This window comes from Schistocerca gregaria, chromosome 8 (genome assembly GCF_023897955.1).
Source record: "Schistocerca gregaria isolate iqSchGreg1 chromosome 8, iqSchGreg1.2, whole genome shotgun sequence".
Classification (NCBI taxonomy): Eukaryota; Metazoa; Arthropoda; class Insecta; order Orthoptera; family Acrididae; genus Schistocerca; species Schistocerca gregaria.
Genome location: NC_064927.1, coordinates 280,717,638 through 280,744,870, shown reverse-complemented (window position 1 = coordinate 280,744,870; position 27,233 = coordinate 280,717,638). Strand labels below are relative to the sequence as shown.

At 41.1% G+C, this 27,233-nt stretch overlaps 1 protein-coding gene across 1 annotated transcript in view; it reads right to left on the bottom strand.

Annotated features, from left to right (window-relative positions):
- LOC126285315 (transient receptor potential channel pyrexia-like) overlaps positions 1-27,233 on the bottom strand; it is a 252,608-nt gene that overhangs the window by 154,910 nt on the left and 70,465 nt on the right. The window contains exon 4 of the mRNA XM_049984615.1: positions 7,665-7,852. Coding sequence (XP_049840572.1) covers positions 7,665-7,852 — 188 coding nt within the window. The remainder of the gene's footprint in view (positions 1-7,664; positions 7,853-27,233) is intronic.

Genomic DNA, 27,233 nt, shown 5'->3' with positions numbered 1-27,233 from the left:
AAGAATTCTAACAAACTCATCATCAACCTTCTAGTTAGCGTGGGATATACTGCAGAGCATGCATTCCTCTCAATGGTATTTACACGCCCTATTGAGAACCATATTCTGCCTTTTGCGCTCCCTAGGGGACCATGATGAATCATGGTGACTTCATTACAATTACTTGAATAAAAGTAAAATTTATGTTCGTCTCATTGGGTTTCTCTTTCAGTTACCCTCTGTACTACATGGCCAAGTTGCACTGAGCTTCGTTAGTTGGCATTAATACATCATGCGAAGGTCACTTATACCTTTAAATTCTGTGCACCAGGATATTTTAATTTTCCAAGTAGAAAGAAGTAAAGTACACAGTACAAAGTATAGCGGAGGATACCTTGGGAAAAAGAAGAGAATGAAAAAGAGTAAATGGTACAACGAGACATGCCAGAAGGCTGCAGGAAGGAGAAGGAAGGCAAGGGAGAAGTGACTGGCTGGCTGGGAGAAAGAAGACGAAACAAATCCTGAGAAGAGGATATATGTAACCAGATCCTTAAGACAAGCTGAGCAGGAAGCCACTACAAGAACTTAAGGCAATTTTTACAGCGCATCGAAAACCAGAACTCAGGATTTTCATTAGAGATAAAAACAGCAAGGAAAGAACTGCAGAAAACTGGAGGGAATGCTCCTCAGAACTCTCGAATTCCCCAGATGAGATGCTACCTGCACACATCAAGGAGAGAAGGATAAATGGAAAAGAATTACTTCATGAGTATAAAGAGCTAGTTATATTTCGCAAGAATGATATTTTCTGAATCCGTGTTGGCTGTTTCTCAACAAATCGTTTTCTTGGAAGTAAATCATAGTTTTCTAGTACAGCATATGTTCCAAAATACTACTGCAAATCGATGTTAGCGATATGGGGGGAAAGAAACGACTATACAGGTTGTACCAGGCTGTGTGTGTATGATAATATCGTTTTCATAAGAGAGGTACCTGTGTCATCGGTGTATTGAGAGTGTTTACTGCGTAAGTCATCATTTGAGAGAATTCCATGGGTTGATTCATTTGGTTTTGCTGTTATGAAGTTGTATGATGTTATAGTGTTCGGTAGTTTCCGCTGCAAACAGAAACTGATATGGGGAAGCGTCTTCTCATGTGGTTGATGAATCAAGTTGGGCAACAAGCTGCGTTTGTGAAGAGATATACTACGGAAGTGACATGTGGAAACTTTTGGCTGGTGCCGAAGGAAGTGTAGCTGGTACAGTGGAGAAAAACTGAAGAGATTTTGTGTTGGAAGTTCTGTAGAAAAATTGTTGCAAAGGATGATTTATGGATTAATTCCCCAAGTATGCTGTGGATGTGTAGCAGGTTAATAAGAGGCAGTGAGCAGAGTTGACTTATTGATGGAAGCATCCCACTTGATCATTTATGACTGCGTTATGAGTAGAATATTGCGTGGCGGAGGCAATAATGCGACAGACTACTGTGACAGACCGTAAGAGCCACAGCATGTTACTGACATTTCTTTAAGTAAGATACGGAGTAGCTGTCGTGGAGGTGATTATAAGATATGATTGGGAAACGAATGATTAGAAAGTGACCGAACGAGAACGATAACTTTACTTTTGGTATTATGCCTGGAGAGTTTCTTTTCATATTTTTTTTTCTGTGACCGAAATTTGTGGGGCTCTACTCTCTTTTCTTCAGTATTAAAAGTAATGTAGGAGTCTATAGTCGTAGTGTCTCTCCTCCCATCTTCAAGCTGTGTGTATAAATAATGATATGGGTTAAGGAAAAAATGTATTAAATGAAAGTTTTCTTTTAGTATGGGAAATGTTTGCTTTTGAAGTGGTGAGTTTGGCAGCAGGTCTGATCTCACGTCAGGTTATGAAAGGACAGCATATGAATCGAGATGTATAAATATGAAGTGATCAATAGATGAAGAAGAAACTTTGTTTTGTATTCCCTTAGGGTTTTTTGGTCAAATATTTATTTCGTCATGGCCATGATTTTTGTACATTCTTCATCCCTTTTCTCTACACCCAGAAATCCACTTCCTCTCCAGTCTTATTTAGTGTATGTCTGCGTACTGAAGTAAGTTGTATGATGAATTTTGTTGCAAACTGCTCTTGCTACAAAGTGAATATATGGTAGAGAATCATTTTTTCGGTATATAGATTTTTTTTCTTTTTGCTATGAGTCTGGTGTGAAATGAGCAGATATTAATGATGGCATGCATAGGAAGCAAATGTGGGTTTTGGTTCAGCAGCTTCAGTGAAAATAAGAGATGAGATGATGAGGCACTGAGATGAGTTCTGATTGTGAGAATCGATTCAGATAGTTAAATTTGCTGGCAACAGCGAGGTAGTCCTGAGATCGAGGAGACGCCCGAAGCAGTGTAGATACCTCTGCAAGAATTTTTTTATTATTTCTGCTGTGGTCCTTGCCGGGTAAGAAAGGTAGTGCACTATAAACTTGTCAAACCTGAGATCCCACGAAGTCGGAAGTCGATAGGTAAACATTTAGAAGTTCAAAGGGTAAGAGACACAGCAATCATTCTTATTGTCCACAGGAACGAATGAATTTATCTGTACAAAATGTGTGTAGTCCCATTCTTCAATAGAACTCGTGAACTTACATGAATAATGATTTCATATGGGGAATTAACTCAATCATAGTTAGATTAATTTGTGGATAGTGTTTGTTCGATACTGGAAAATGAATTATTAGACGGTCCATTGGCGGAGAGTACCCAAAGTCTGATAACGTGATTGTGCTGTACTGAATTTTTTATTAAAAAATTTCTTTCACTGCATTAGGCCGTCTGGTACAGCAAGTAGATATAGAACATTTGAATTAAAAACAGTCTTGGTTGGACTTACTGCTTTCTTAACAAAGCGTTTCACCTTCGTGAGGCATCTTCAGATTATCTTAAAATTTTCCTTTTACAGCACATAAAAAAACCATAAAACATTTCTGTGTTAAACTGAAGACCCCTGACTGCAAATTTGTATGTGAATCTGGTGATTTTACCTGTTGCTCTGCCGCTCATGAACGGAATACCAGGGGTGTTTTTCAACAGGATAACGCTCGCCCACATATTGTGGTTGTAACCCAACATGCTCAACAGAGTGTCGACATGTTGCGTTGGCCTTCTCGATCACCACGTCTATCTCCAATCGCGCAAAAGTGGGGCGTCATCCGACGACGACTCCAGCGTCATCCACAAACAGCATTAACCCTCCCTGTATTGAGCGAGCAAGTGCAACAGGCATGTAACTCCAGAGCACAAAATGACACGCGGCACCTGTACAGCAGGACACACGCACGTTGTCATGCATACATTCAATATTCTGGGGTTACCCCCGTTATTAATAGAACAACATATCACATTTGTAGTGGCTTATCTCGCGCTTACTTTAACCTGTGACCTTGCAATATTAATCACCTAAATATCTTAGCTAGACAAATGTACTCCAGAAATTTCGTTACTCTACATTAATTTTGTTTTGGTCTTGCGATTTTCTCCGTCGCTGTATTTTGATACCGACAAAATCTCTCACCAAAACCTATAGTGTATTGTATTGTATTGTATTAAACCAGGGACGCACCTCTGCAGTGCCCATGCGACGTGTTTCTCGTCACCAATGGCGATGCAGTGTTCCTGTGTACAAGTCATTGAGAGCAATAGAGACTGCCTTGGCTGGACAGTTCAATAAGCAGCAGCCAAATGTTTTGCGTGGACTGCGATTGCATTTCACTTGTGATGTCCAAGCTGTGTTTGGAGGCAGTACATTACAGACCTCAGGTGTCGTATGGGGGAACCATGCTGACTATGGTGGCCTTGAAGTTTTTTTCTGATTCAAACATCTTGGCTTGGAAGACATGACGGAGAGTCTTCGTCCACCCTCAGTGGTTGACAACTGAACAACAGGCCACAGCAGTTCACCCATCCCACCGCCGCCCCACACCGAGCCCACGGGTATTGTGCGATTCGGTCCCCAGTGGACCCACCCAGGAACATCTCATACCATACAAGTGTAGCCCCAAATGTTTTCGTGGTAGAATAATTACTGTTTACGTGTCTGTGGAAACGGTGTTTGTGCAGCAATCCCCGAAACAGTGTGACTGAGGAGGAATATGGGGAACCAGACCGCATTCGCGGAGGTAGATGGAAAACCGCCTTAAAAACCACTCACAGGCTGGCCGGCACACCAGACCTCGACACTAATCCACCAGGCGAACTCGTGCTGGGGACCGGCACACCTTCCTGCTCGGAAAGCAGTGTGTTAGACCGGTTGGCTAGCCGTACAGGCTAACCTGTAGAGTACTTCCCGTTAATCTACAGTGATCAAATCTGTCAAAATGGAAGATTTCACAATACAAACAAAGAAAAAATCCGAAAACTGTAGATTGGTAATATCAAGGAAATAATTTTTGTCATTTCTTATCTGACTGTTCGTCCGTCTGTTAACACACTTTTTCTCTGGAACGGGTTGACATATCAAGTTGAAATCCATCTCACATACCATGGTCCTTAGGCCCTTAGAGCTATAATAAATGTAAGCTTCTAAATGGATGCAATCCAAAGTTACGGTTATTTAAGTCACATACTTTGATACTCGCGAACTCACTCTTCAAAAATCTGGCAAGAAGTAAGGTTTCACAATACAAGTAAAGGAAAAATTCCGAACGTTGTTAGTTTGTAGTTATACCCATGGGAAAAAATATTTCTTTTGGCATTTGTTATCCGACAACAAATCTGAAATTCAAACAATCAGTTAATCTGCATTCTGGATGATTGGGGCACATCTGTAAAAGTCAAACAGCAGGTAAGGAATGGATTTATTGCTAATATGATGCTTTCCGGCATTTATCCATCATCAGATAACAAGGAGCACGTCGATGTGGCCTTTCAAGTTGTATGTGAAACCAACATTCTCAGACTAGTCTGTCTGAATGCAGAACTACTGATCATTTTAATTATGGTCTCCTGCCTCCTGCAAGACTTTACGTCACATTGCCCTCCACTGAGGTTGCCGAATATTTTGGGTACATGTTTCATGATTTCCTGCTTCCTTAAACTACCTTGTCTTAGACAAAATGCGAAACACTGTTGCAAACATTCAATTATATTATTGAAATTAAAATATTCTTGAAAATCTCGAAATCCCTGGGGCGGATATTTGGCCAGTATCAATATCGATAACATACAAAAATTGTAGAGTTTCTTGATTCCCGGAATGAATAACTATCTACTGTATACAGGGTGATTATTTCCAATGTGTACAAAGTCTAGGCAGTGGTCGATGAGAGGATGTGGGACAAGAAAGGTCTAACGAACTTATGTCCTCAAATGCATGATTTCCATGCTAGAGACTATTTATTCAATAGTACTTGTTACAGAAATTGTGGTTTGACACGTGCTGTACCACGCAGCCACAGCAACAGAATGCGTGGTTCCCTCCTAGAGGGTGGTGCTGTTCCTCATACACCGTGCCCTAGTGCCCTCACCTGCAATAGTTATGGTAATGTAGTGTCTGATTCACTTCTCATGCTGACTAACCTTGTAGTGGATGAGGTACAGCGTTGTACATAATGGTTCCGTATTCGCATCAAGAGCTCACCGACATGGTGTTTACTTATGGAAAGGCAAATGGCAATGGGCGACGGGCAGCAATGTTGTATCAGGAGACATATCCCCGCTGAAAATAACCACAGCATTTAATGTTTGCAACAGTGTTTCCCCTTTTCTCCAAGAAAGGGTCGTTTCAGGAAGCAGGAAATCATGAAGGACGTACCCAAACTGTCCAGAAACCTTCTTGGAGGGAAATGTGATTAACACTGTGGAAGGCTACTGCTGTGTCAGTATCAGGCAGATGGCCTACCCGTACAAGGTAAGCCAGAGGACAGTGTGGAACATTCTCTGTGACTATTGTTACTGCCCTTATAACATACAGCGTGTGCCAGGCTTACCAGCGACAGACTTTCCACATCAGGGGCAGTTCTGTCAGTGGTTTCTTCACCAGACAAGCACGATTCCAGGATTTGTGTCATCCATCCTGTTCACAGATGAGGCCACCAAAACATGCAGTGGTATTTTCAACTTTCATAATAGCCATCCCTGGGACAGTATGCAGAACACCCATGGTATGGGGAAAGCGAATCATCAGCATTGGTACAGCCGGAATTTTCGAGCCGGGATAATTGGCGACCGAATTTGGGACCAGTCTTTCTCCCACATCGTCTAACAGGCCGAAACTATCGGCGTTTCTTGTGGTAACTTTGCCTCCCCTACTGTAAGAAGTGCCATTCATGATTCTAAGGGTATATGGCTGCTGCATGATGGTGCAACTGGACGGATCTCAATCATGTCTTCACTGGTCAATGGGTCGGACGAGGGCGTCCAGTTGCATGGCCTGCTCGTTCACTGGATCTCAACTGGAGCGATTTCTGTGAGACAGGGCAAGGTAAGACCCATGCACACATGTGTTGCGGCACATGGAAACCATTTTCAACACATATGGTAACTTTCGCATCATGGTACAGCATGTATTAAACTGTAGTCTCTGTAAGAAAGTATGACTGAATAAATGGTCTCTAGCATGGAAACCACGCATTTCCGGATATTAGACCGTTTTTGTTCCATATCCAAAATGGTTGAAATGGCTCTGAGCACTACAGGACTCAACATCTGAGGTCATCAGTCCCCTAGAACTTAGAACTACTTAAACCTAAGTGACCTAAGGACATCACACACATCCATGCCCAAGGCAGGATTCGAACCTGTGACCGTAGTAGTAGCGCAGTTCCAGACTGAAGCGCCTAGAACCGCTCGCCCACACAGCCAGGCGTTCTGTATCCTTTCATCGATCAATCCCTAGGGCTTGTATTCTGTAGAAAAGAATCACCCTGCATAAATAATTGAGACCCCTGTTCGCACCTGGCCAATTTTTGGTTGGATCTCCTGGATAACTTTTAAGGAAAGCAACTTTCAAATACCGACACAAATGTAATAAGGATGAAATTGAATTTGGCATTAACATCTGTTTCTAAGTATACCTCACTCCATACCACCTCTGTTAACATACTATTAAAACATTGAATCTGTTCTCATTAATAAACCTCACTGGTTTGAATGAACCATTCTCCAGACTGTAAGTTGCCATACTTGTTTATTTCCATTCATTGTTCATCACAATCAGATATTTCATTTAGAAGTGGGTGCACATTAAATCTTTCAGCCTGAGCACTGCCTGTTAAAATGTTATCAGTCAGTGGCCTACAATCCTGCTGCACACGAGTTAGAAAACTAACTATTCCAATTAGTCTGAAATACCCAAATAAAGCCTCTAGTTTATTATTCCTGTCACTGTCTTTTAACAAATCTACATTGCAATCCTCACAAATTATTACTCAAGAAATATTTTCTTTTTAATTATGAACTTTTTGAAAGACATTTGAGAAATTTTTCGAAAGAAACATATTAAAAATTAAACTAAGATTTCTCACATAGTCCAATCTCACCCTTTGTTTGCCACTTAAACAACGCGTAATGAAGGCTGAATGTGTGCTGTGTTCGTCAGGTGGACCTTTTCTTTCCGTCGTTCACCCCGCGGTTACCATATGACGCGGTCTTCGTGAGGGGAGGAGTGGTTTGCAGAACACTGCAGACTGAGACTGACCTGCAGCGCAGTGATGCGGACGGGCCCCATGCGGGCCGTGGCGAGGTGCGGGTGGCTGTCCAAGATGGCGCCCACGGCGGCCGCGTCGCCGGCCCCCAGCGCCTTCAGCAGCTCGTCAGCGCCCTCGAAGAAGTCGCCACTCATCTGGCGAGACACCGTCACGTCCGGTGGGTACACGTGTCGACTGTCTGCACACAGGCCAAGCACACGCTGCCACCTAACACACCTTAGGACTTACAAGGGGAACTCCCCATCGCAACCCCCTCGCATTTAGTGGTAAAGTGGCTCAGTGGACAGCCTGTCAAAAACTGAACACAGGTCAAGCATGAAAACAGGAAGAAGGATTACTGCACTGTGAAAAAAGAAGCAAAGTAGAAACAGTGAACAATATTGGTGCGCAACACCGAGCGCATTGTGGTTGTGTGGTCACGGTATCTCAGCGTGTTCGGTCAGAGGGTTAGCTGTCCTCTGTAATAAAAAAAACTGAGTTAATGGATCAACGACGAACTGAAACGGGTGTCTTGCGACGTCCGCATCGAGCAGGTAACACGAACGAAAACGAACAAAAATGAGATTAAAAAAAAAAAAAAGAGCGGGAAGTGTGTGTACAAGTCTCCTTGGTGCCTCATTTTTTTCACAAAATTATTAATTTTCCTTTCGGTCCCTGACGTCCGCGTTCTCCTTCTTTAGTCTTGGCAATTGTCATACTGTACGTTGGTTATTAAATATGAGTTACATGGTAAGAATACGAGTATATTACCGTCACAAGTTAATGTGATGAAAAGTGAGAGTAGACCTCTCGCAGAAATTAAAAACCATATACTTGGATGAGAATTATGTTACAAGGAAACGATTCAAGAGCCAAACGTTCCAAAACGGAAAGCAAGTCATAACATACCGGGTGATCAAAAAGTCAGTATAAATTTGAAAACTGAATAAATCACGGAATAATGTAGATAGAGAAGTACAAATCGACACACATGCTTGGAATGACATGGGGTTTTATTAGAGCCAAAAAAATACAAACATTCAAAAAATGTCCGACAGATAGCACTTCATCTGATCGGTATAGCAATAATTAGCATAACAAAGTAAGACAAAGCAAAGATGATGTTCTTTACAGGAAATGTTCAATATGTCCACCATCATTCCTCAACAATAGCTGTAGTCGAGGAATAATGTTGTGAACAGCACTGTAAAGCATGTCCGGAGTTATGGTGAGGCATTGGGGTCGGATGTTGTCTTTCAGTATCCCTCGAGATGTCGATCCATCAGGATACACTTGCGACTTCAGGTAACCCCAAAGCCAATAATCGCACGCACTGAGGTCTGGGGACCTGGGAGGCCAAGCATGACGAAAGTAGCGGCTGAGCACACCATCATCACCAAATGACGCGCGCAAGACATCTTTCATGCGTCTAGCAATATGGGTTGTTTTTTTTTTTTTTTTTTGTTCTAATAAAACCCCATGTCATTCTAAGCATGTGTGTCAATTTTTACGTATCTATCTACATTATTCCGAGGTTTATTAAGTTTTCAAATTTATACTGACTTTTTGATCACCCAGTATATTCTATTTGCAGCGCCCGAGACCGCTCGGCTGTGTGCACAGCGTCTATATAATAAGTAAATTTAGAAGGAAGGACAGCGATGGCCGTTATTTTGATGATTTATTGACAGCAAAGTCGATTTTAGATCAAATAATGATCATCTTCAGTGCTGGAAGTTAAAAATTACACATAGTGTTCAGTGAATAAGAAACAAAAGACCACAGATACACCTGTGTATAAGCCAACTGTTGGCAAGAACATACCTTTAGCGTACAAATTAAAGCTCGTAGGCACTGGTGTCTAGGTATTAGCACTAACAGACGCTATGAAACCATCACAACAACTGAAGCCGCTGTTTACATTTAGCTATACGGCAGACCTCGGTGTGACAAGGGCTTGGAACGCCCTCTATGTGACGTGTCTCACGTGAAGGCTTAACATTACATTATTTGGCAAGAGATTACTACAAAATACTAAATGTCCACTTGCAAATCATTAACTGAATACTTCAAATTTAAAATTAAACATTAAAAACGCATAGCAAAAAGGAAGGGAGGAATACACATCCTGCCATCATACACTGCCGTGTTATTTTCAAAACAACTTAAAAAACGTGTAAGAATAAAAATCAACAGGTAAAATTATAAGGTGTACAAAGTTCTTAATTTACTTAAAATATTACGTTGAAACCAAGAAGTCAAATACATAAATAGTGGTAATTGTGCAATATATGTCACGATTTAACGGGTCAAAATGTCATGAAACACATTATGTGCATGACACCAGTTGGCAAGAGGCTTTTACTTTAAGCACCGGTTTTGTAATAACCTCTGTCAACTGGTGGTCTTGTTACATAACTGACAGTCATAACATACCCTTAACAAAATCTATGTACACTACGCATTAAGCGTTCGCTTATAATAATTTATATGTTTTCCCTATAGACAAGAAATTTAAATCCTCATCACTTTCATGTGATTATTACATGTTGCTAGTTGGTCACTACATATTAATTGATTTAGTAAGTAATTGCGGAAAAATAGGTGTAATTTGGTTCTAATCTGTCTACAATGCGATGTATATTTTGGGAATAATTTGTGCTGTTACCTTTCCTAAGTTATGACGTTCTTTCTTGATGAACGAGATAGATTACTACTTATCCACACCTTGCATTTTAGATTAATTGTTATAGCCTACTTTGGATATATGGCTATTTTCCAAATCAGCTTTTATGTTATAAGGGGTCCCACTGCTGTTATAAGACATTTAATAAAATTATCTCCTTCATATGAGCATCCAAAACCGTTTGCTTGACAGTTTTCAGTTGTGTTGTATCAACTGTAAACGTATGTGCGATGGATTCTGACCCAGTGCTTGTGCAAAAATGTATAAACAGAGTGCGATATATTTTTTTGGAATAAATCCTTTATATTTTAATGAGAACACTGTTTCCTTATACCCAAGTTGTGTTTATATCATATGAGGAAATTTTTTCTATAAATAATAGGTGTGGTTGTGGAGGTTTCTACTAGGCTAGCGTATTTCGTACACTTGTGTCTCTAGCCAACATTCACTAATTCCTTGCAATTTGTAACCGTAGTTCTTACTCATGAGTCCGTTACACGATATCTGCATCCACAATGTGCTTTTAAATCATTCTGCTTTCCATAATTACTATGATTTTTGTGATTAAGCCTCAAATTTGTTATAATGTGTTAACATGTCCCAACGGGACGAGCGCGATGTGTGTCTCATCATGTTGTTCAATACAATAAATAATTGTTAGTCTGCACCCTAAAAAAATTTTATAACACACGAAAACATGCCGTTTTGACCTGTTAAGTCGTGACATATATTGTACAATTATCACTATTTATGTATTTGACTTCTTGGTTTCAACGTAATATTTTACGTAAATTAAGAACTTTGTACCTCTGACTCCCCATGCCAGATGGCGGTTACTGTGGTACAACAAATTATGTTATTTGTATATTTTTTTATGTTATATCTGATGTCATGTTATTTGCATATTTTTCTTTTGTTCCTTATTCACTGATCGTTATGTGAAATTTTTAACTTCCAGCACTGAAGATGATCATTATGTGATCTAAAATCGATTTTGCTGTCAATAAATTATCAAAATTACGGCCAACACTGACCTTCTTTCTAATTTAATATGCTACTTGTGTAGAACAAACAGGAGGTACGTACGTTTGTAGGCTCCTTGCTCTCGCTTCGCTGTTGCAAACGGACGTTACATCACGACACAGACACAAATATGAATACAGCGAACAGATACGTCAATGACCTGACGGGCAGTTCATAATTGTATGTAAAAAAAATTGGGCAGGAGGGAGATTCGAGCACGGTCCTCCAGCTTTACGGTCCAACACCGTGACCACACAACCACGACACTGTCGCTATTCACGTTCACTCGATGTTGCACATCTTGGGTTCGTATCGTTCACCTTTTCTTTTCTTTTTTCACAATTCACTACAGCTGCTTCTTTCATCTGTATACAGCTCTTGACGGAATATCAACTGGACCATCTTACCACTAAATCAAAGGCGATGCGACGGAGCGTTTCCTTGTTAGCATAGCCGCCGTCACACCAGGACTGTCACGTGAATTCGATACAACAATATCACATTTTAATAACATTTTAATTAGTCCTCAAACTTTAACGTTAGACTGTTTTTCCTGGTTTTACACATTTCTTTCTTACTAAAGTCCGATCCACGAAGGATGACGTGTAGCGCAGGCCGAGCCACAAACGAGGATTGCATTGTTACCGGTTCCAAGCGACAGCTGCGGTACGCACATACACGTGCTATGCGCTTAAAGAAAGAATTTATCCTGCGAATTGTGTCTCTCGCTTACTTATGTAGAATTTGTCACCTCCAGTGACGACAACTCGTAATATGGGGATTATAAATTCACTAAGTAATTCACTACAATCACGTTTAAGGTTCCCATTGGCTAGGACATTCATAGCAGATGCCTCATAACATTACTGAACCCTTATTGGTTGTCGCAGAGTCCGTGACGTAGATGCCAAGAACAAACATAAACTCGACTGTCATCGCTCCCGACTCCAACCATAACGGCAATGGTTACTCATTGTTACTGCTAGAGACGCAAACCCAAGTAAACCGTCTCACAAAAAAATTGAAGAACTCAGAAGGGGAGTAAATGAAATTTCATGGACTGACAAGGTCTTTTACGTTATTTCAACGATTACAAAATCGAGTCAGATTTACAAAGAACTATCTAACCATGACGTATTCCAGCGGGAAGCTTCCAGTGTCTCCGTGACTCTTTCAATATGTTTACTCTTCAATTGATTCTTACTACCATCCTAAATTTATTGCAGAAATCGGTTAGTCGTTCTTCTCTATCATTCGCACTTCCTAGACGATATATCATCCCATAACGAACTCTTCTATTCTTTCACCTACAAGCGCGTTCCGCTTCCCCGGACTATTAGATTTTCATCTCCTTTTACATACTGAACTACCTGATCAATATCGTTACATACTTTCTCTGTCTCTTCATCTTCGGCTTACGACGTCGTCATGTATACCTGAACTATCGTTTTTGGTGTTGGGAACAACCGTACCACTGAACTGTGAAGAGCAACCCACTCTCTGCCCTACTCTCCCACTAATAACGAATCCTACTCTCTTCATACCATTTTCTGCTGCAGCTGATATCACCCTATACTCATCTGACCAGAAATCCTTGTCGTCTTTCCATGTCACGTCACTGACCCCAGCTATAACTACATTACGCCTTATTATTTCCCTTTGCAGATTTTCTAGCTTCCCTACCATGTTCAGACTTTTGACATTCGACGACCCGGTTTGTAGAACGTTACGCTTTCGTTGGTTATTCAGTCTTCTCGTGGTCATCTCCCTCTTAGCTGCAGATCCGAATGGGGGACTAATCCGCAATCTTTAGCCAATGAAGAGATCGTCTTGACACTTTCTATTAGAGGATATACGTCCTGTGGTTACACATTGTGTGTCTTTAATTCAGTGTTTTCCATTTCCTCCTGCATCCTCATGAGGTTGATCATTGCTGATTCTTCCATCTTTTAGGGGCAGTTTCCCATCCCAAGGGTAACTGAGTGCCATCAACATCGGCTCGCTACTTCGCCATCTTTGACTAGGCCGTTAGCAACATGAGGGTGCCCCCTTATCCCCGATGTCGTCGACCGTCTTTGGTGATGATTTTTATTCAAAATTCAACCCTCACATGGTATCAGCTCTGGAAAAACATATTGTGTGCCCGGGATCTTTTTTGACTCTAAAGTGATTCAAGCGACTTTATGTCGATAAAATTTGAACTCTGTCCACAAAAGTAATTATAATTTATTGAGAAACACATGATCATTGTTGACATTACAACTCCATAGTTTCTTAATATAATTAAGTTATATATAAATTGTAATTATTTACTACATCTGTTTGAAATATCAAAACATATTTTATTTTATTTGTTTAGTTCCAAAAATTATTTTAACACAAAATATTCATAACCCACACACTAAGTAACAATACTGTAATTTATTAACATTATGTGTAATATCACTTACATGGGATTTTATTAGAAGTGCACTCTGTGTCATATGATGAGCAATCACTACACAACACACTTATCCAGCTTGTTATTTGCAAACAAACTTGTGACACCCATCATATTGTTGATTCACTTTCTTGTCCTTTGACGTTGGGCAGGACTCACACCATTTTCTTTTCAGATGGTGGTGTTGTTTTTCCTTTAGAAGATCATTGAAGCCTGAAGATATTATTGCTGAACGAACGCGTTGTGTTCTGCAGTGGGGCGACAGGATTCGTCGTTCAGTGTGATGTTTGAGTAGTTCCTTTCCTAGTTCTGAGAGGCGTTCTCTTCTTGCATGTTTACTTCTCATATCATGTAAAAATTTACAATTCAGAACGTAAGCATTGAGACAAGCTAAATCTAGTATATCAAAAAGTAGAGCAAGTCGCCATCTTATCAACTCTATCAACTCCTGACATTGTTGAGTTGTAGAACATTATTATTTCAGGTTTTTTGTGTCCATGCTCACTTACATCAAATGTTTGTTGTAGAGTAGACAGCAAAACGATTGGTTTATTTTGTGTAGGAAGATACGAATGTAAAACAGTATTCTGTGCATACTCATTAGTGGTCGATAGTGGGCGCCTCTGTTCTGATGGTAACATTTCTTTCGGTATCTCTTTTTGGTTGACCCAAAGAGTCCCCACTAGTATCAATTTATTAGCAAGAAGTTCTTATCCCAAAGCAATTCCTTCAGATGATCAACTAAATCATGTACCACTCGTTTCCCTTTATTTATTTCCCTTCCTTGTAATTTTATCATCGAACTGGAGGCACATAAAAATATCACGAAATCTTGAAAAGCTCATAGTGGCTCGAAAAATAGGTAAGCCAAACTCTTGGCTAAAATCCACTCAAAGGCTTCGCGTGTGCCTTATGCAAGCCAGCTATTATTAGTAGACCTAAGAATGCCTGAAGCTTTGTAGAATCGAGTTTAATCCAGAATTCAAGAGTTGTGTACAGAATTTTATTATCTTTTGCATTATTATTGGTATGCATTACTATTACACTCTGCATGTGATTGGTGATAATACATCTGAAACAATCTGCCACCCCTTGTCTGTAATTTTGGTTTAAGGTGACGTGGAATATGCACAGTTTCACGTATTACCTGCTTGCACACATCTGTCGACTTCTAGACACAAAAGTAGATGCACTCGTTACCTGAATACCATTATCATGTTCTTTACAGTCACTCATATCCACTTTATCTCCAACCTGTATATCTTCGTCTATCATATCTTCATCAGCATCACTGTCATCCCCGTTTCCAAAAACTGATTCGTTATCACTATCATCACTGTTCTGTTAATCTGCCAAAGCCTGCTGGAGACTGTAGTCCCTTGCAAAACGTATATCACCATCAATGACGAATAAGCTATAACAGCACATCTTCCTTCCACAGAACTCAATTCCAAACTGTGAATTTGTTGTAACAATGAACATGAATTTGTTTTCTATTCATTGTTTACAAAAATGTACAAAAATGTCGGTTTATAAGGTGCATTGTTGCCAAGATTTATTTTCGTAACAAAACTTATATATAACACTGATAATCACATATTGGATACCTAAGGTATTTTCTGACCCTCTGCAAAAATTTCAAATTGTTGTACAACAAACTGTGATATAATCATAAATATTTTACCCAGTTATAATAAAATGTCCGAGAACAGCATATCTAGCGAATGAGTAGTCTACACCCACATTAAAACTGTTTGTTTGTAGTTAAACGGGTCTTGGGGTCTAAAAAGCCCCAGGCATCGAGCGAGGGACAAGCAATCTGCTGGGTTCAAGCCCAGGGCCAATGAAATTTTGATAATTAGTGAAAGACGCTACACCTACACTACAGGTACCATATTTTATATTATAACGATGTGGAACGAGTCAGTCGACAGGATTGTATACATATTATTCACAGTGGACAGCTACAAATTGACCATTGACAAGTTCCTAAATGAACAGAACACTTAAAACTAGGTTATCTTTACAAGCTGTCGTTGTAGCTGTTGTTGCTGTTGTTGTTGTTGTTGTCCTCAGTCTGGGGAATAGTTTGATGCGGCTTTCTGTGCTACTCCATGCTGTGCAAGCTTCTTCATTTCCCAATAACTGCTGCAACTTACTTCATTCTAAATATGCTTTTGTACTCATTTCTTTGTCTCTCTCTATGATTTTCTCCAGCTCCCTATCCTCTGTTCCTCCTCACCCCCCCCCCCCCCCCCACACGCACACTTCTCTCCAACACAAAACTGGTGATCCCCTGAAATCTCATAATGTATTCTATTAACAGATCCTTTCTTGTAGTCAATTTTGGCCACATATTTCTTTTCTCCCCAATTCTGTTCAGTACACTCTTAGTCCATGTTTCACTTCCATACATGACTACACTCCATACAAATCCTTTCAGAGAAGACTTCTATCAGTTTAGACACATACGTTTTTTAAGGAAGTTGAGGCTCCATCAGATAAACTTAAATATATTTTACATTGGACTGTGAAAAAAATTGGACTACGTAAAAATCTGGACTTTATATGGGCGCCGATGACTGCGCAGTTGAGTGCCCCATAAACCAAACATCATCATCGTCAAATCTATATTTGATTTTAACACATTTGTCTTATTCGGGAACAATTTTCCTGCCTTTCTACTCGACGTTTTATATCCTTTACTTCGGCCATTATCAGTTATTTTGCTGCAAAAACCGAAAAACTCATTTACTACATTAGTATTTCGTTACATAATCTAATTCCATCAGCGTCACCTGACTCAATTTGACTACATTCCATTATCCTTGTTTTGCTTCTTCAAAGACACTATCCACTCTGTTGAACTACTCTCAAAGCCCTTTACTGTCTCTGACGGAATTACAATGTCATCGGCAAACCTCAAGATTTGTAATTCTTCTCCCTGAACTTTAATTCGCATTCCAGATTTTTCTTTGATTTCCGTTATCTATTGCTCAATCTACAAACTGAATAACATCGGGAATAGGCTGCAACCCGGTCTCACTCCCTCCTCAACCACAGTATTTAAAAGTTAACATCTTTTAAATAAAACTTAGTGTATGGAATGGGAGGAGTTCTTCACAAGAAGATTAGTCTACGCAAATTGTTATGAATTATTTATGATTAATTTCCCTAGCGAATATAAATAATGTGACAGTGCAGATAAAATACCTAGCTCTGAGAACAGATATCGACAAGTTCACCGGGTGAACGCCACGTTTTATTCTAACTGCTTGTCTTTGTGCAATCAATATTTTCTATCTAAGTGATGAGTTACAGCAGATATTAATCCGTGTTATTGAGTAGAAATTTGCAGAGTACGTTAGAGGGTTGATTCGTTTGTTCAAAGACTAGCAATCACACGAGGAGCAAAAGTATCTGAACTTAATTGTTTGACCAGTTCAGAAACATGTTTCTTCCAGTTCAGTCTTTCCTCAATACGTTCACCCAAAAATTTGGAACATACTGTCCTGTTTACTGACTCCTGTTCATCTGCTGCATCAATTGTTGGTATGGCTATTGTGTGTGGAATTAAATATAGCGTATTTTCTCAAAGTTAAAGGAGAGTCCATTTTCAGAGATTCACATAATAATCCTTTGAGAAATATACTAACAATTGCTTTCTCTTTAACGAGGTTTGCTACAACACTAGTACCCTCTGAAGAAAGCATCAATTGTGACTGATAAAAGTTAACTGTCAGATCATTCAATATGTATGGAATGGGACTGGAGCCAAAATTGAACCCTGTGCGACGTCTTTAATCGTTTCTCCCCACTCACTAAAATACTATCTCTTTCCAATATTTTCTGAATTATTCAGCACTTTTTTGCGTTCTATTCGTTACGAGCATCCCATTCGCTGTGATACTATCCACACAGGCGCTGAAGCCGTTCTGCCTAAATTGAAAGCAATTCCGAGTGAAATAGAACCTCTAGACACCTACTGAAGTCATAAAAAATCAAATTTTGATTATGAACAACAGTTACTGGATGTTTTGAAGCAGAAAAACGAAAATTGAAGTAAACAACAATTTTCATTAATTATAGTATATACTGTGAAACAGTATTTATTTCGTTGGCAAAAAATATTTTGCTAAGATCCGATTTTAAATGGAATGAAAAATCATGCGTTGTTAAGTCGCACCGCAGGCTCACATTTAACCTGTCAACTGTATTCAAGTTTTGGTCTCTCTCTCTCTCTCTCTCTCTCTGTTTACCCTCCGCGGTTAACTCCGTTACAAAATTGACGAATGACGATTCCCTGATGCTTCAGGATATGTTCCATCAACTGATCCGAACTTTTAATTAGTTTTTGACACAAATTTGTTTTCTTTTTTTTCCTAGTTCAACTCAGTATGTCATTAATTATTCAACATACCTATTTACTCTTCAGAATTCTTCTGTAGCACCACATCTCAAACGCTTCTATTCTCTTCTTACCGGAGCTGTTCATTTTCCACGTTTTATTTCCGTACACTCCACATAAATAACTTCAGAAAAGACATGCTAACACTTAACTTTATAGTCGATGAAAACACAGCTCTTTTTTCCATAATTTTTTTATTGGCAGTCTGCAGTTTATGTCCCATCTGCTTCGGCCATTATCTGTTACTTTGCAACCTAAATAATGAAAGTCACTACTACTATTACCTGATCTAATTCCCTCAGTAACCCCTGACTTAGCTCGACTACATTCCATCACCCCCGTTTTACCTTTGCTGTTCGTCTAATGACCTCAAGAAACTATCGATAAGTATAAACTGTCCTTTCTCTCTGACAGAATTACACCACTCTCTTCGACCTTTAATTATATTTCCAGATGTCTCCTTGGGTACCTTCATTGTTACCTCAATGTATAGATTCAAGAAAACTGGGGAGAGGCTGCAACACTGCCCGCCTTCCTTTTCAACCACTAATTCATTTTTATGTTTTTCAACTCTAATAACAGCAGTATAGTAACCTTTCGCTCCTCGCTCCTCATATTTTATCCCAGCTAACGCTGAGGAAGGCGCCAAATGGCATTTTCGTTGCCCTATTAAACGCCGCAGTGCTCGGTTAACGTGAAAGTGAAGCGCAAAGGAATACGGTCTGGCAGGTTGCCGCTCAGTGAGATTGCAGGCGTTGCAGGCCAATTTCGCCAGCTTTGCATTGTAGAAATCAAGGTTACGCTCTGGTTCTGGGCTCTTTAGAGCTGAAAAATGTTATATTGCTCATTACCTGTCACGACGGTGCTCTCCTCTTCTCCCTCCCTCCCCACTGGACCGTTAGTGTTTACAAAATCTACTACACACTGCATATGTTCCACAGGCTAATTAGTTATTTTCATAGTCTATGGATCATTTTGAACGATAAAGTGTAATGATGTGGAAAGAGTCATTTTACATTCACATCACAAAGTAATGTTTACATATGTTTAAATTCTGAATATTTCCCCCAATTTTTTTTTCCAAAAAAGAAAAAATGATATACAGAGTCCTACCCACAACCTTTCACACATTACAATTGTAGAGTAGCCAAGGAGAAACTGCGTCACATTGTTTTCAAACTTTATATTTCTGTCTGTGACAACAATTCGATAGTGTCTCAGTTTCGGTCTAAGAGATCGGCGGTAGTCCTTGCTCCAAATATCACGACGAAACCAGCTGATAGCAAAGGCTTGAAATAAAGCGTTTATTTCAAAATCAAAAAGAGCTTATGGAAAAGGTCTGTACCTTTTGTTTGTCTACCTGTCGAGAACGCAGTGCTTCTACCTTTCGTTGAGTCAAAATGGTTCAAATGGGTCTGAGCAATGCGGGACTTAACTCCTTAGGTCATCAGTCCCCTAGAACTACTGAAACCTAACTAACCTAAGGACATCACACACGTCCATGCCCTAGGCAGGATTCGAACCTGCGACCGTCATGGTCGCGCAGTTCCAGACTGTAGCACCTAGAACCGCTCGGCCGCTCCGGTCGGCTTCGGTGAGTCGTCTCCTTTATTTTTAAATAATTCGTAGTTACAAATTAACAATTTTCGGATTTTTTCCCTCTATTTGTGCTGTGAAACGTTCCGTACTGCTAAACTTCATAAAGCCAGGTCATCGGCAAATACGCTATAGGTTTAGAAGAGTGCGTTCGCAACTATCAAAATATGTGGTGTAAATTCCCGTACCTTTTGACTGTATTGACTTAGAAGGTTCAATGGTTCACAGTGCCAAGTGACCGTAAATCTTAGTATATCAAATAAATTAAAAGTTGATGCATTTGCGCGTTCCTGGTAAACAAGGGTTTCTCACAGCCGACAAACAGACAGAGAGACAACAAAGTAATCCTACAAGGGTTCCGTTTTTACTGATCGTGATACAGAACCCTAAAAAGTAAATAAACTGTTTACTATTCAAAAAGTGATCGCCATAACTGTTAATACATTTATCCCATTGTGATAGAAGACGGTCATAGCTTTCACGGAAAAATATTAGCAGTTGCCTCCGGTATGAATGTATAACACTGGCCATTTAAATTGCTTCACCACGAAGATGACGTGCTACAGACACGAGATTTAACCGACAGGAAGAAGATGCTGTGATGTGCAAATGATTAGCTTTTCAGAGCGTTCACACAAGGTTATAGCCGATGGCGACACCTACAACGTGCTGACATGGGGAAAGTTTCCAACCGATTTCTCATACACAAACAGCAGTTGACCGGCGTTGCCTGGTGAAACGTTGTTGTGATGCCTCGTGTAAAGATGAGAAATGAGTACCATCACGTTTCCTACTTTGATAAAGATCGGATTGTAGCCTATCGCGTTTGCGGTTTATCGTATCGCGACATTGCTCCTCGCGTTGGTCTAGATCCAATGACTGTTAGCAGAATATGGACTCGGTGGGTTCAGGAGGGTAATACGGAACGCCGTGCTGGATCCCAAGAGCCTCGTATCACTAGCAGTCGAGATGACAGGCATCTTATCCGCATGCCTGTAACGGATCATGCAGCCACGTCTCAAACCCTGGGTCAACAGATGGGGACGTTTGCAAGACAACAACTATCTGCACGAACGGTTCGGCGACGTTTGCAGCAGCATGGACTGTCAAGTCGGAGACCATGGCTGTGGTTACCCTTGACGCTGCGTCACAGACAGAAGCACCTGCGATGGTGTACTCAACGACGAACCTGGGTGCACGATGGCAAAATGTCATTTTTTCGGATGAATCCAGATTCTGTTTACAGCATCATGATGGTCGCATTCGTGTTTGGCGACATCACCGTGAACGCATATTGGAAGCGTGTATTCCTCATCACCATGTTGGCGTATCACCTGCCGTGATGGTATGGGGTGCCACGTCTTGGTCACCTCTTGTTCGGCATTGACGGCACTTTGAACAGTGGACGTTACATTTCAGATGTGTTACGACCCGTGGCTCTACCCTTCGATGCCTGTGAAACCCTACTTTCAGCAGGATAATGCACGAACGCGTGTTGCAGGTCCTGTACGGGCCTTTCTGGATACGGAAAATGTTAGACTGCTGCTTTGGCCAGCACATTCTCCAGATATATCACCAACTGAAAACGTGTGGTCAATGGTGGTCGAGTAACTGGCTCGTCACAATACGCCAGTCACTACTCTTGATGAACTGTGGTATCGTGCTGAAGCTGCATGGGCAGCTGTACGTGTACACGCCATCCAAGCTCTGTTTGACTCAATGCCCAGGCGTATCAAGGCCGTTAGTATGGCCAGAGGTGGTTGTTCTGGGTACTGATTTCTTAGGATCTATGCACCCAAATTTTGTGAAAATGTAATCACATGTCAGTTCTAGTATAATATATTTGTCCAATGGATACACGTTTATCATCTGCATTTCTTCTTGGTGTAGCAATTTTAATGGCCAGTAGTGTATATTTGGACGTGCACCTTTTCTTCCGAAGAAAACGCCCCCCACGAATGTCTTTCTTCAGTACTCCAAATATATGGAAATCCCATGAGGAATGATCGAGATTGTATGGAGGATACGTAAGAGCTTCGCACTGAAGTTGCTGCACCGTAGTCGAAACAACTTTGGCAACACGTGGGTCAGGGAAGCATTGACCATCTTGTCTCGCAGTGGTATAAAAGTGTTACCAGTTATGGCTATTAGTTTTGGAATTATAGAAAGTTTACGTGCTTTTTCTCCCCTGTCACATTTTCATTTGACTACTCTTTATATCTAATCAGAGCAGAGACGAGTGACGAATCACTCTAGTGACGATACTGACCGCGAATGGAGAAATCTGCTGGCATAAGCGTCTTGAATACGGAGCACATCGTTATTGCCCGGCGTCTGGTCTCGCGTATCATGGAAACTGCGTAACTGGTCGGCTGTTCGCGAGCCATTCCCGTGAACATCTACAACAAGTGATTGCTGGACAGTGAAACCACGGGAAGGCGACAGCGTGTTGGATGTCCACGCCTCTTCACAGAATGTGACTTGCCCTCTCTGCAGACCAACACAGGAGCAATCTGCGGCAGATCTGACGACAAAGTACAACGTTGGTGCCGGCTCAAGTGTTTCGGAGCAGCCTATCAGCGCTCATTGTTGAATACAGGCTTCACAAAGACGACCTTTCCGTGTTCCCATGTTAACACAACGACATCGTCTGTTCGATTAGAACTTCATGTAGGCCGTTGTTCAGGTGTCTCGGGATTGTAAATCTGCCATCCTTGTTCATAGACTACTCGAAAAAATACAACATACTCAATGACTGTTCTCAGTGTTACTAGGGTATAACTTTTACATAATCGGCGATTTTAGTGTTAGCGATTGATCTGTCGCGGTCATCGGCGATCAGTTGTGAAAGCTCTACTTTGACCACGCACGCAGTCATTATGCTGCGTTTAGAGGTGAATAATGTATGCAAAGTTCACTCTAGGGTACAATTATGCCCCACTCCTACTGAACAGCTTCAGCCACTTGAACGGGGCCCCATTGTGGGCCAGCAGGAAGCTATATCGACCCATCGACGGATTGCTGCACATACGAGGTGCAACAATAAAGTAATGAGACTGGTTTTCTTTGCAAGATGTGGCAACCCTGAAGGCTTGCGTAGGCACAATATCTTTGACCTTGGTCTATAAGCTGCTTCTAGTCCAAGCGGCACATCGATGCAACTGCTCAGTCGTGAGTTGTGCAGTAATAAGTTAGCAAGTGTTTGTGTCTCTCGCCACGGAAATGGAACCGCATAATATTGCGCAACGGTATGCCATTGCTTTTTGCGTTAAATTTGGTGAAAACGCGACGACAACTTACGGTAAGCTTCAGAAGGTTTATGGAGAGGAGGTTATGTCAAGAGCTCAAGTTTTTCATTGGCATTAAATGTTTAGTGAAGGCAGAACGAATGTTAAAGACGAATACCGAAGTGGACGACCATCAACCTCACGGAAGGATGTCAACTTGGTCAAGATGCGTGAACTCGTACCATCTGATCGAAGATTATCCGTGAATTTGATTGCCGGCCGGAGTGGCCGTGCGGTTCTAGGCGCTACAGTCTGGAGCAAAGCGACCGATACTGTCGCAGGTTCGAATCCTTCCTCAGGCATGGATGTGTGTGATGTCCTTAGGTTAGTTAGGCTTAATTAGTTCTAAGTTCTAGACGACTGATGACCTCAGAAGTTAAGTCGCATAGTTCTCAGAACCATTTGAAATTGATTGCAGAAGAACTGAACATCAGTCAAGAAACGGTTCGTCTAATAATAACTGAGGATATTGGTGTGATTCTGCATCACGATAATGCGCCATCCCATACTGCTCTGTCAGTACAGCACTTTTTAACCTCAAAACAAATTTCAGTACTACCACAGCCACCTTATTCACCAGATATCGCTCAGTGCGACTTTTTTCTATTCCCAAGGGTCAAAACGGCGGTCAAGGGACACAATTTTCAAACAGCACAGCAAAAAGCTGTGACGAGGGTTTTGGAGGATATTACAGAAAATGAGTTCCATAAATGTTACCATCAATGGCAGAAGCGCTGGAAAAAGTGCGTGCAATCAGAAGGGAACTACTCTGAAGGAGACAATACTAAACTTGACTAAAACGGTAAGCAACATTTTTTTCACGTCAGTCTCATTACTTTATTGTCGCACCCCGTATAGGGCACAAATTTACCGTTTATGTATCACAGCTTTCAGCAGAGGTCTGTGGAAGATTCCCACATCTGTAGATCAGGTTCTGGACGTCAGTGTGGTACAGACTTACGTTAAGATTGACTCATTCTGCGAGCAGCGTTGGCCGACTGAACATCATCCGGGGCAAAATCCGGACACATGTTGCAGCTGCTGCGTCATCATAGAGCATAGGGAACCGTCTGCTTGTAGCAGGATTAAGATCACGTGTGTCTCTGGTCAGGCAACCACTTACACCACGACACCACCAGGCATGGCTACTCTGGTATCGTGAACGGACTAACTGGAGAGAGTAGCGGCACTCTGTTTTCTTCAGTGGTGAGAAGAGTTTCTGTCTGTATGTGAGAGAGGGACGTACGCAAGTACTGCATAGGCCTGGTGAGCTGTCTGTTACACAGAGTGCATTTGCCCGCGAAGCAAAGGTCCCACCCAGGATTGATGGCGTGGGGTATCACGATCATTGTTGATTTTTCTGCAGGGTAAAATACCCAGTGCCCGCTACATTGCACAGGCTGCTATCATCGCGCTACTGCCATTTCTTCGGCAGGAAAGTGAAGTGCTTTTTCAGCAGGACAATGCATATTCGTATACAAATTTTTAATTAGCATTTTGGAAACTATGTATCGACTCGTCCCACGACCAACGTACTCGGTGTTGAACTGATACACTGACCAGCAAAATCACCAAATACCCCTCCAATGAAACACCTATGGAAGACGATGACCCGGCAATTCAGTCGTTCTCCACGGCCTCCAATGACCATTGCCGAACTGCAACAAAAGATGCAAGATGTTCGGAACAGTCTATCGCAGGATGCAATTGCGCATCTTCTTGATTCCATTGCCGCCAGAGAAGGGATACACTGTGTGCTGATGCGACTGTTTGGGCACCCTTTAATGGGACATGAGTATTTCATTTGGTATGAAATTTTTTATCACACACACCTATAATGATAAACCACATGATACCTCACTTAACAATAAAACGACCTTGTCTTTGTTACATTTTTTTCGGCAGTGTATATTCTGTCGTTGGATATTTTCATTGGCTAAAATGACTCGCTGCGAAGAAATTGCAAATTGATTCAGTAGAAACTACATGGAAAAAGGATATACAGGTGCATTATTTAGCAAGTTACATTTACAATAACCTTCAAGTGTATATTCTGTCGTTGGATATTTTCATTGGCTAAAATGACTCGCTGCGAAGAAATTGCAAATTGATTCAGTAGAAACTACATGGAAAAAGGATATACAGGTGCATTATTTACCAAGTTACATTTACAATAACCTTCAACCTACTCTATTCTGTGGAGGAGTTCCCCGCAGTAGCTGATAATTTTTCTCTTTTATGTATTACTTATTATTAATTTTTAATTAGCATTTTGTAAACAATCTATCGGCACTATGTATATAGACTGGACTGGCGAGTGAAAATTAGTACCAAACGCGGTTCTCCTGCTTACTAGACAGATGCGTTAGCAACTAAGCCATACTGGCACAGTCCGCATCCCGTGGTCGTGCGGTAGCCTTCTCGCTTCCCACGCCCGGGTTCCTGGGATCGATTCCCGGCTGGGTCAGGCATTTTCTCTGCCTCGTGATGACCGGGTGTTGTGTGCTGTCCTTAGGTTAGTTAGGTTTAAGTAGTTCTAAGTTCTATGGGACTGATGACCATAGATGTTAAGTCCCATAAAGCTCAGAGCCATTTGAATCATACTGGCACGTTGTTGTTGTGGTCTTCAGTCCTGAGACTGGTTTGATGCAGCTCTCCATGCTACTCTATCCTGTGCAAGCTTCTTCATCTCCCAGTACCTACTGCAACCTACATCCTTCTGAATCTGTTTAGTGTACTCATCTCTCGGTCTCCCTCTACGATTTTTACCCTCCACACTGCCCTCCAATGCTAAATTTGTGATCCCTTGATGCCTCAAAACATGTCCTACCAACCGATCCCTTCTTCTAGTCACGTTGTGCCACAAACTTCTCTTCTCCCCAATCCTATTCAATACCTCCTCATTAGTTACGTGATCTATCCACCTTATCTTCAGTATTCTTCTGTAGCACCACATTTCGAAAGCTTCTATTCTCTTCTTGTCCAAACTAGTTATCGTCCATGTTTCACTTCCATACATGGCTACACTCCAAACAAATATTTTCAGAAATGACTTCCTGACACTTAAATCTATACTCGATGTTAACAAATTTCTCTTCTTCAGAAACGTTTTCCTTGCCATTGCCAGTCTACATTTTATATCCTCTCTACTTCGACCATCGTCAGTTATTTTACTTCCTAAATAGCAAAACTCCTTTACTACTTTAAGTGTCTCATTTCCTAATCTAATTCCCTCAGCATCACCCGACTTAATTCGACTACATTCCATTATCCTCGTTTTGCTTTTGTTGATGTTCATATTATATCCTCCTTTCAAGACACTGTCCATTCCGTTCAACTGCTCTTCCAAGTCCTTTGCCGTATCTGACAGAATTACAATGTCATCGGCGAATCTCAAAGTTTTTGCTTCGTCTCCATGAATTTTAATACCTACTCCAAATTTTTCTTTTGTTTCCTTTACTGCTTGCTCAATATACAGATTGAATAACATCGGGGAGAGGCTACAACCCTGTCTCACTCCTTTCCCAACCACTGCTTCCCTTTCATGCCCCTCGACTCTTATGACTGCCATCTGGTTTCTATACAAATTGTAAATAGCCTTTCGCTCCCTGTATTTTACCCCTGCCACCTTTAGAATTTGAAAAAGAGTATTCCAGTCAACATTGTCAAAAGCTTTCTCTAAGTCTACAAATGCTAGAAACGTAGGTTTGCCTTTTCTTAATCTTTCTTCTAAGATAAGTCGCAAGGTCAGTATTGCCTCACGTGTTCCAACATTTCGACGGAATCCAAACTGATCCTCCCCGAGGTCCGCATCTACCAGTTTTTCCATTCGTCTGTAAAGAATTCGCGTTAGTATTTTGCAGCTGTGACTTATTAAACTGATAGTTCGGTAATTTTCACATCTGTCAGCACCTGCTTTCTTTGGGATTGGAATTATTATATTCTTCTTGAAGTCTGAGGGGATTTCGCCTGTCTCATACATCTTGCTCACCAGCTGGTAGAGTTTTGTCATGACTGGTTCTCCCAAGGCCGTCAGCAGTTCTAATGGAATGTTGTCTACTCCCGGGGCCTTGTTTCGACTCAGGTCTTTCAGTGCTCTGTCAAACTCTTCACGCAGTATCGTATCACCCATTTCGTCTT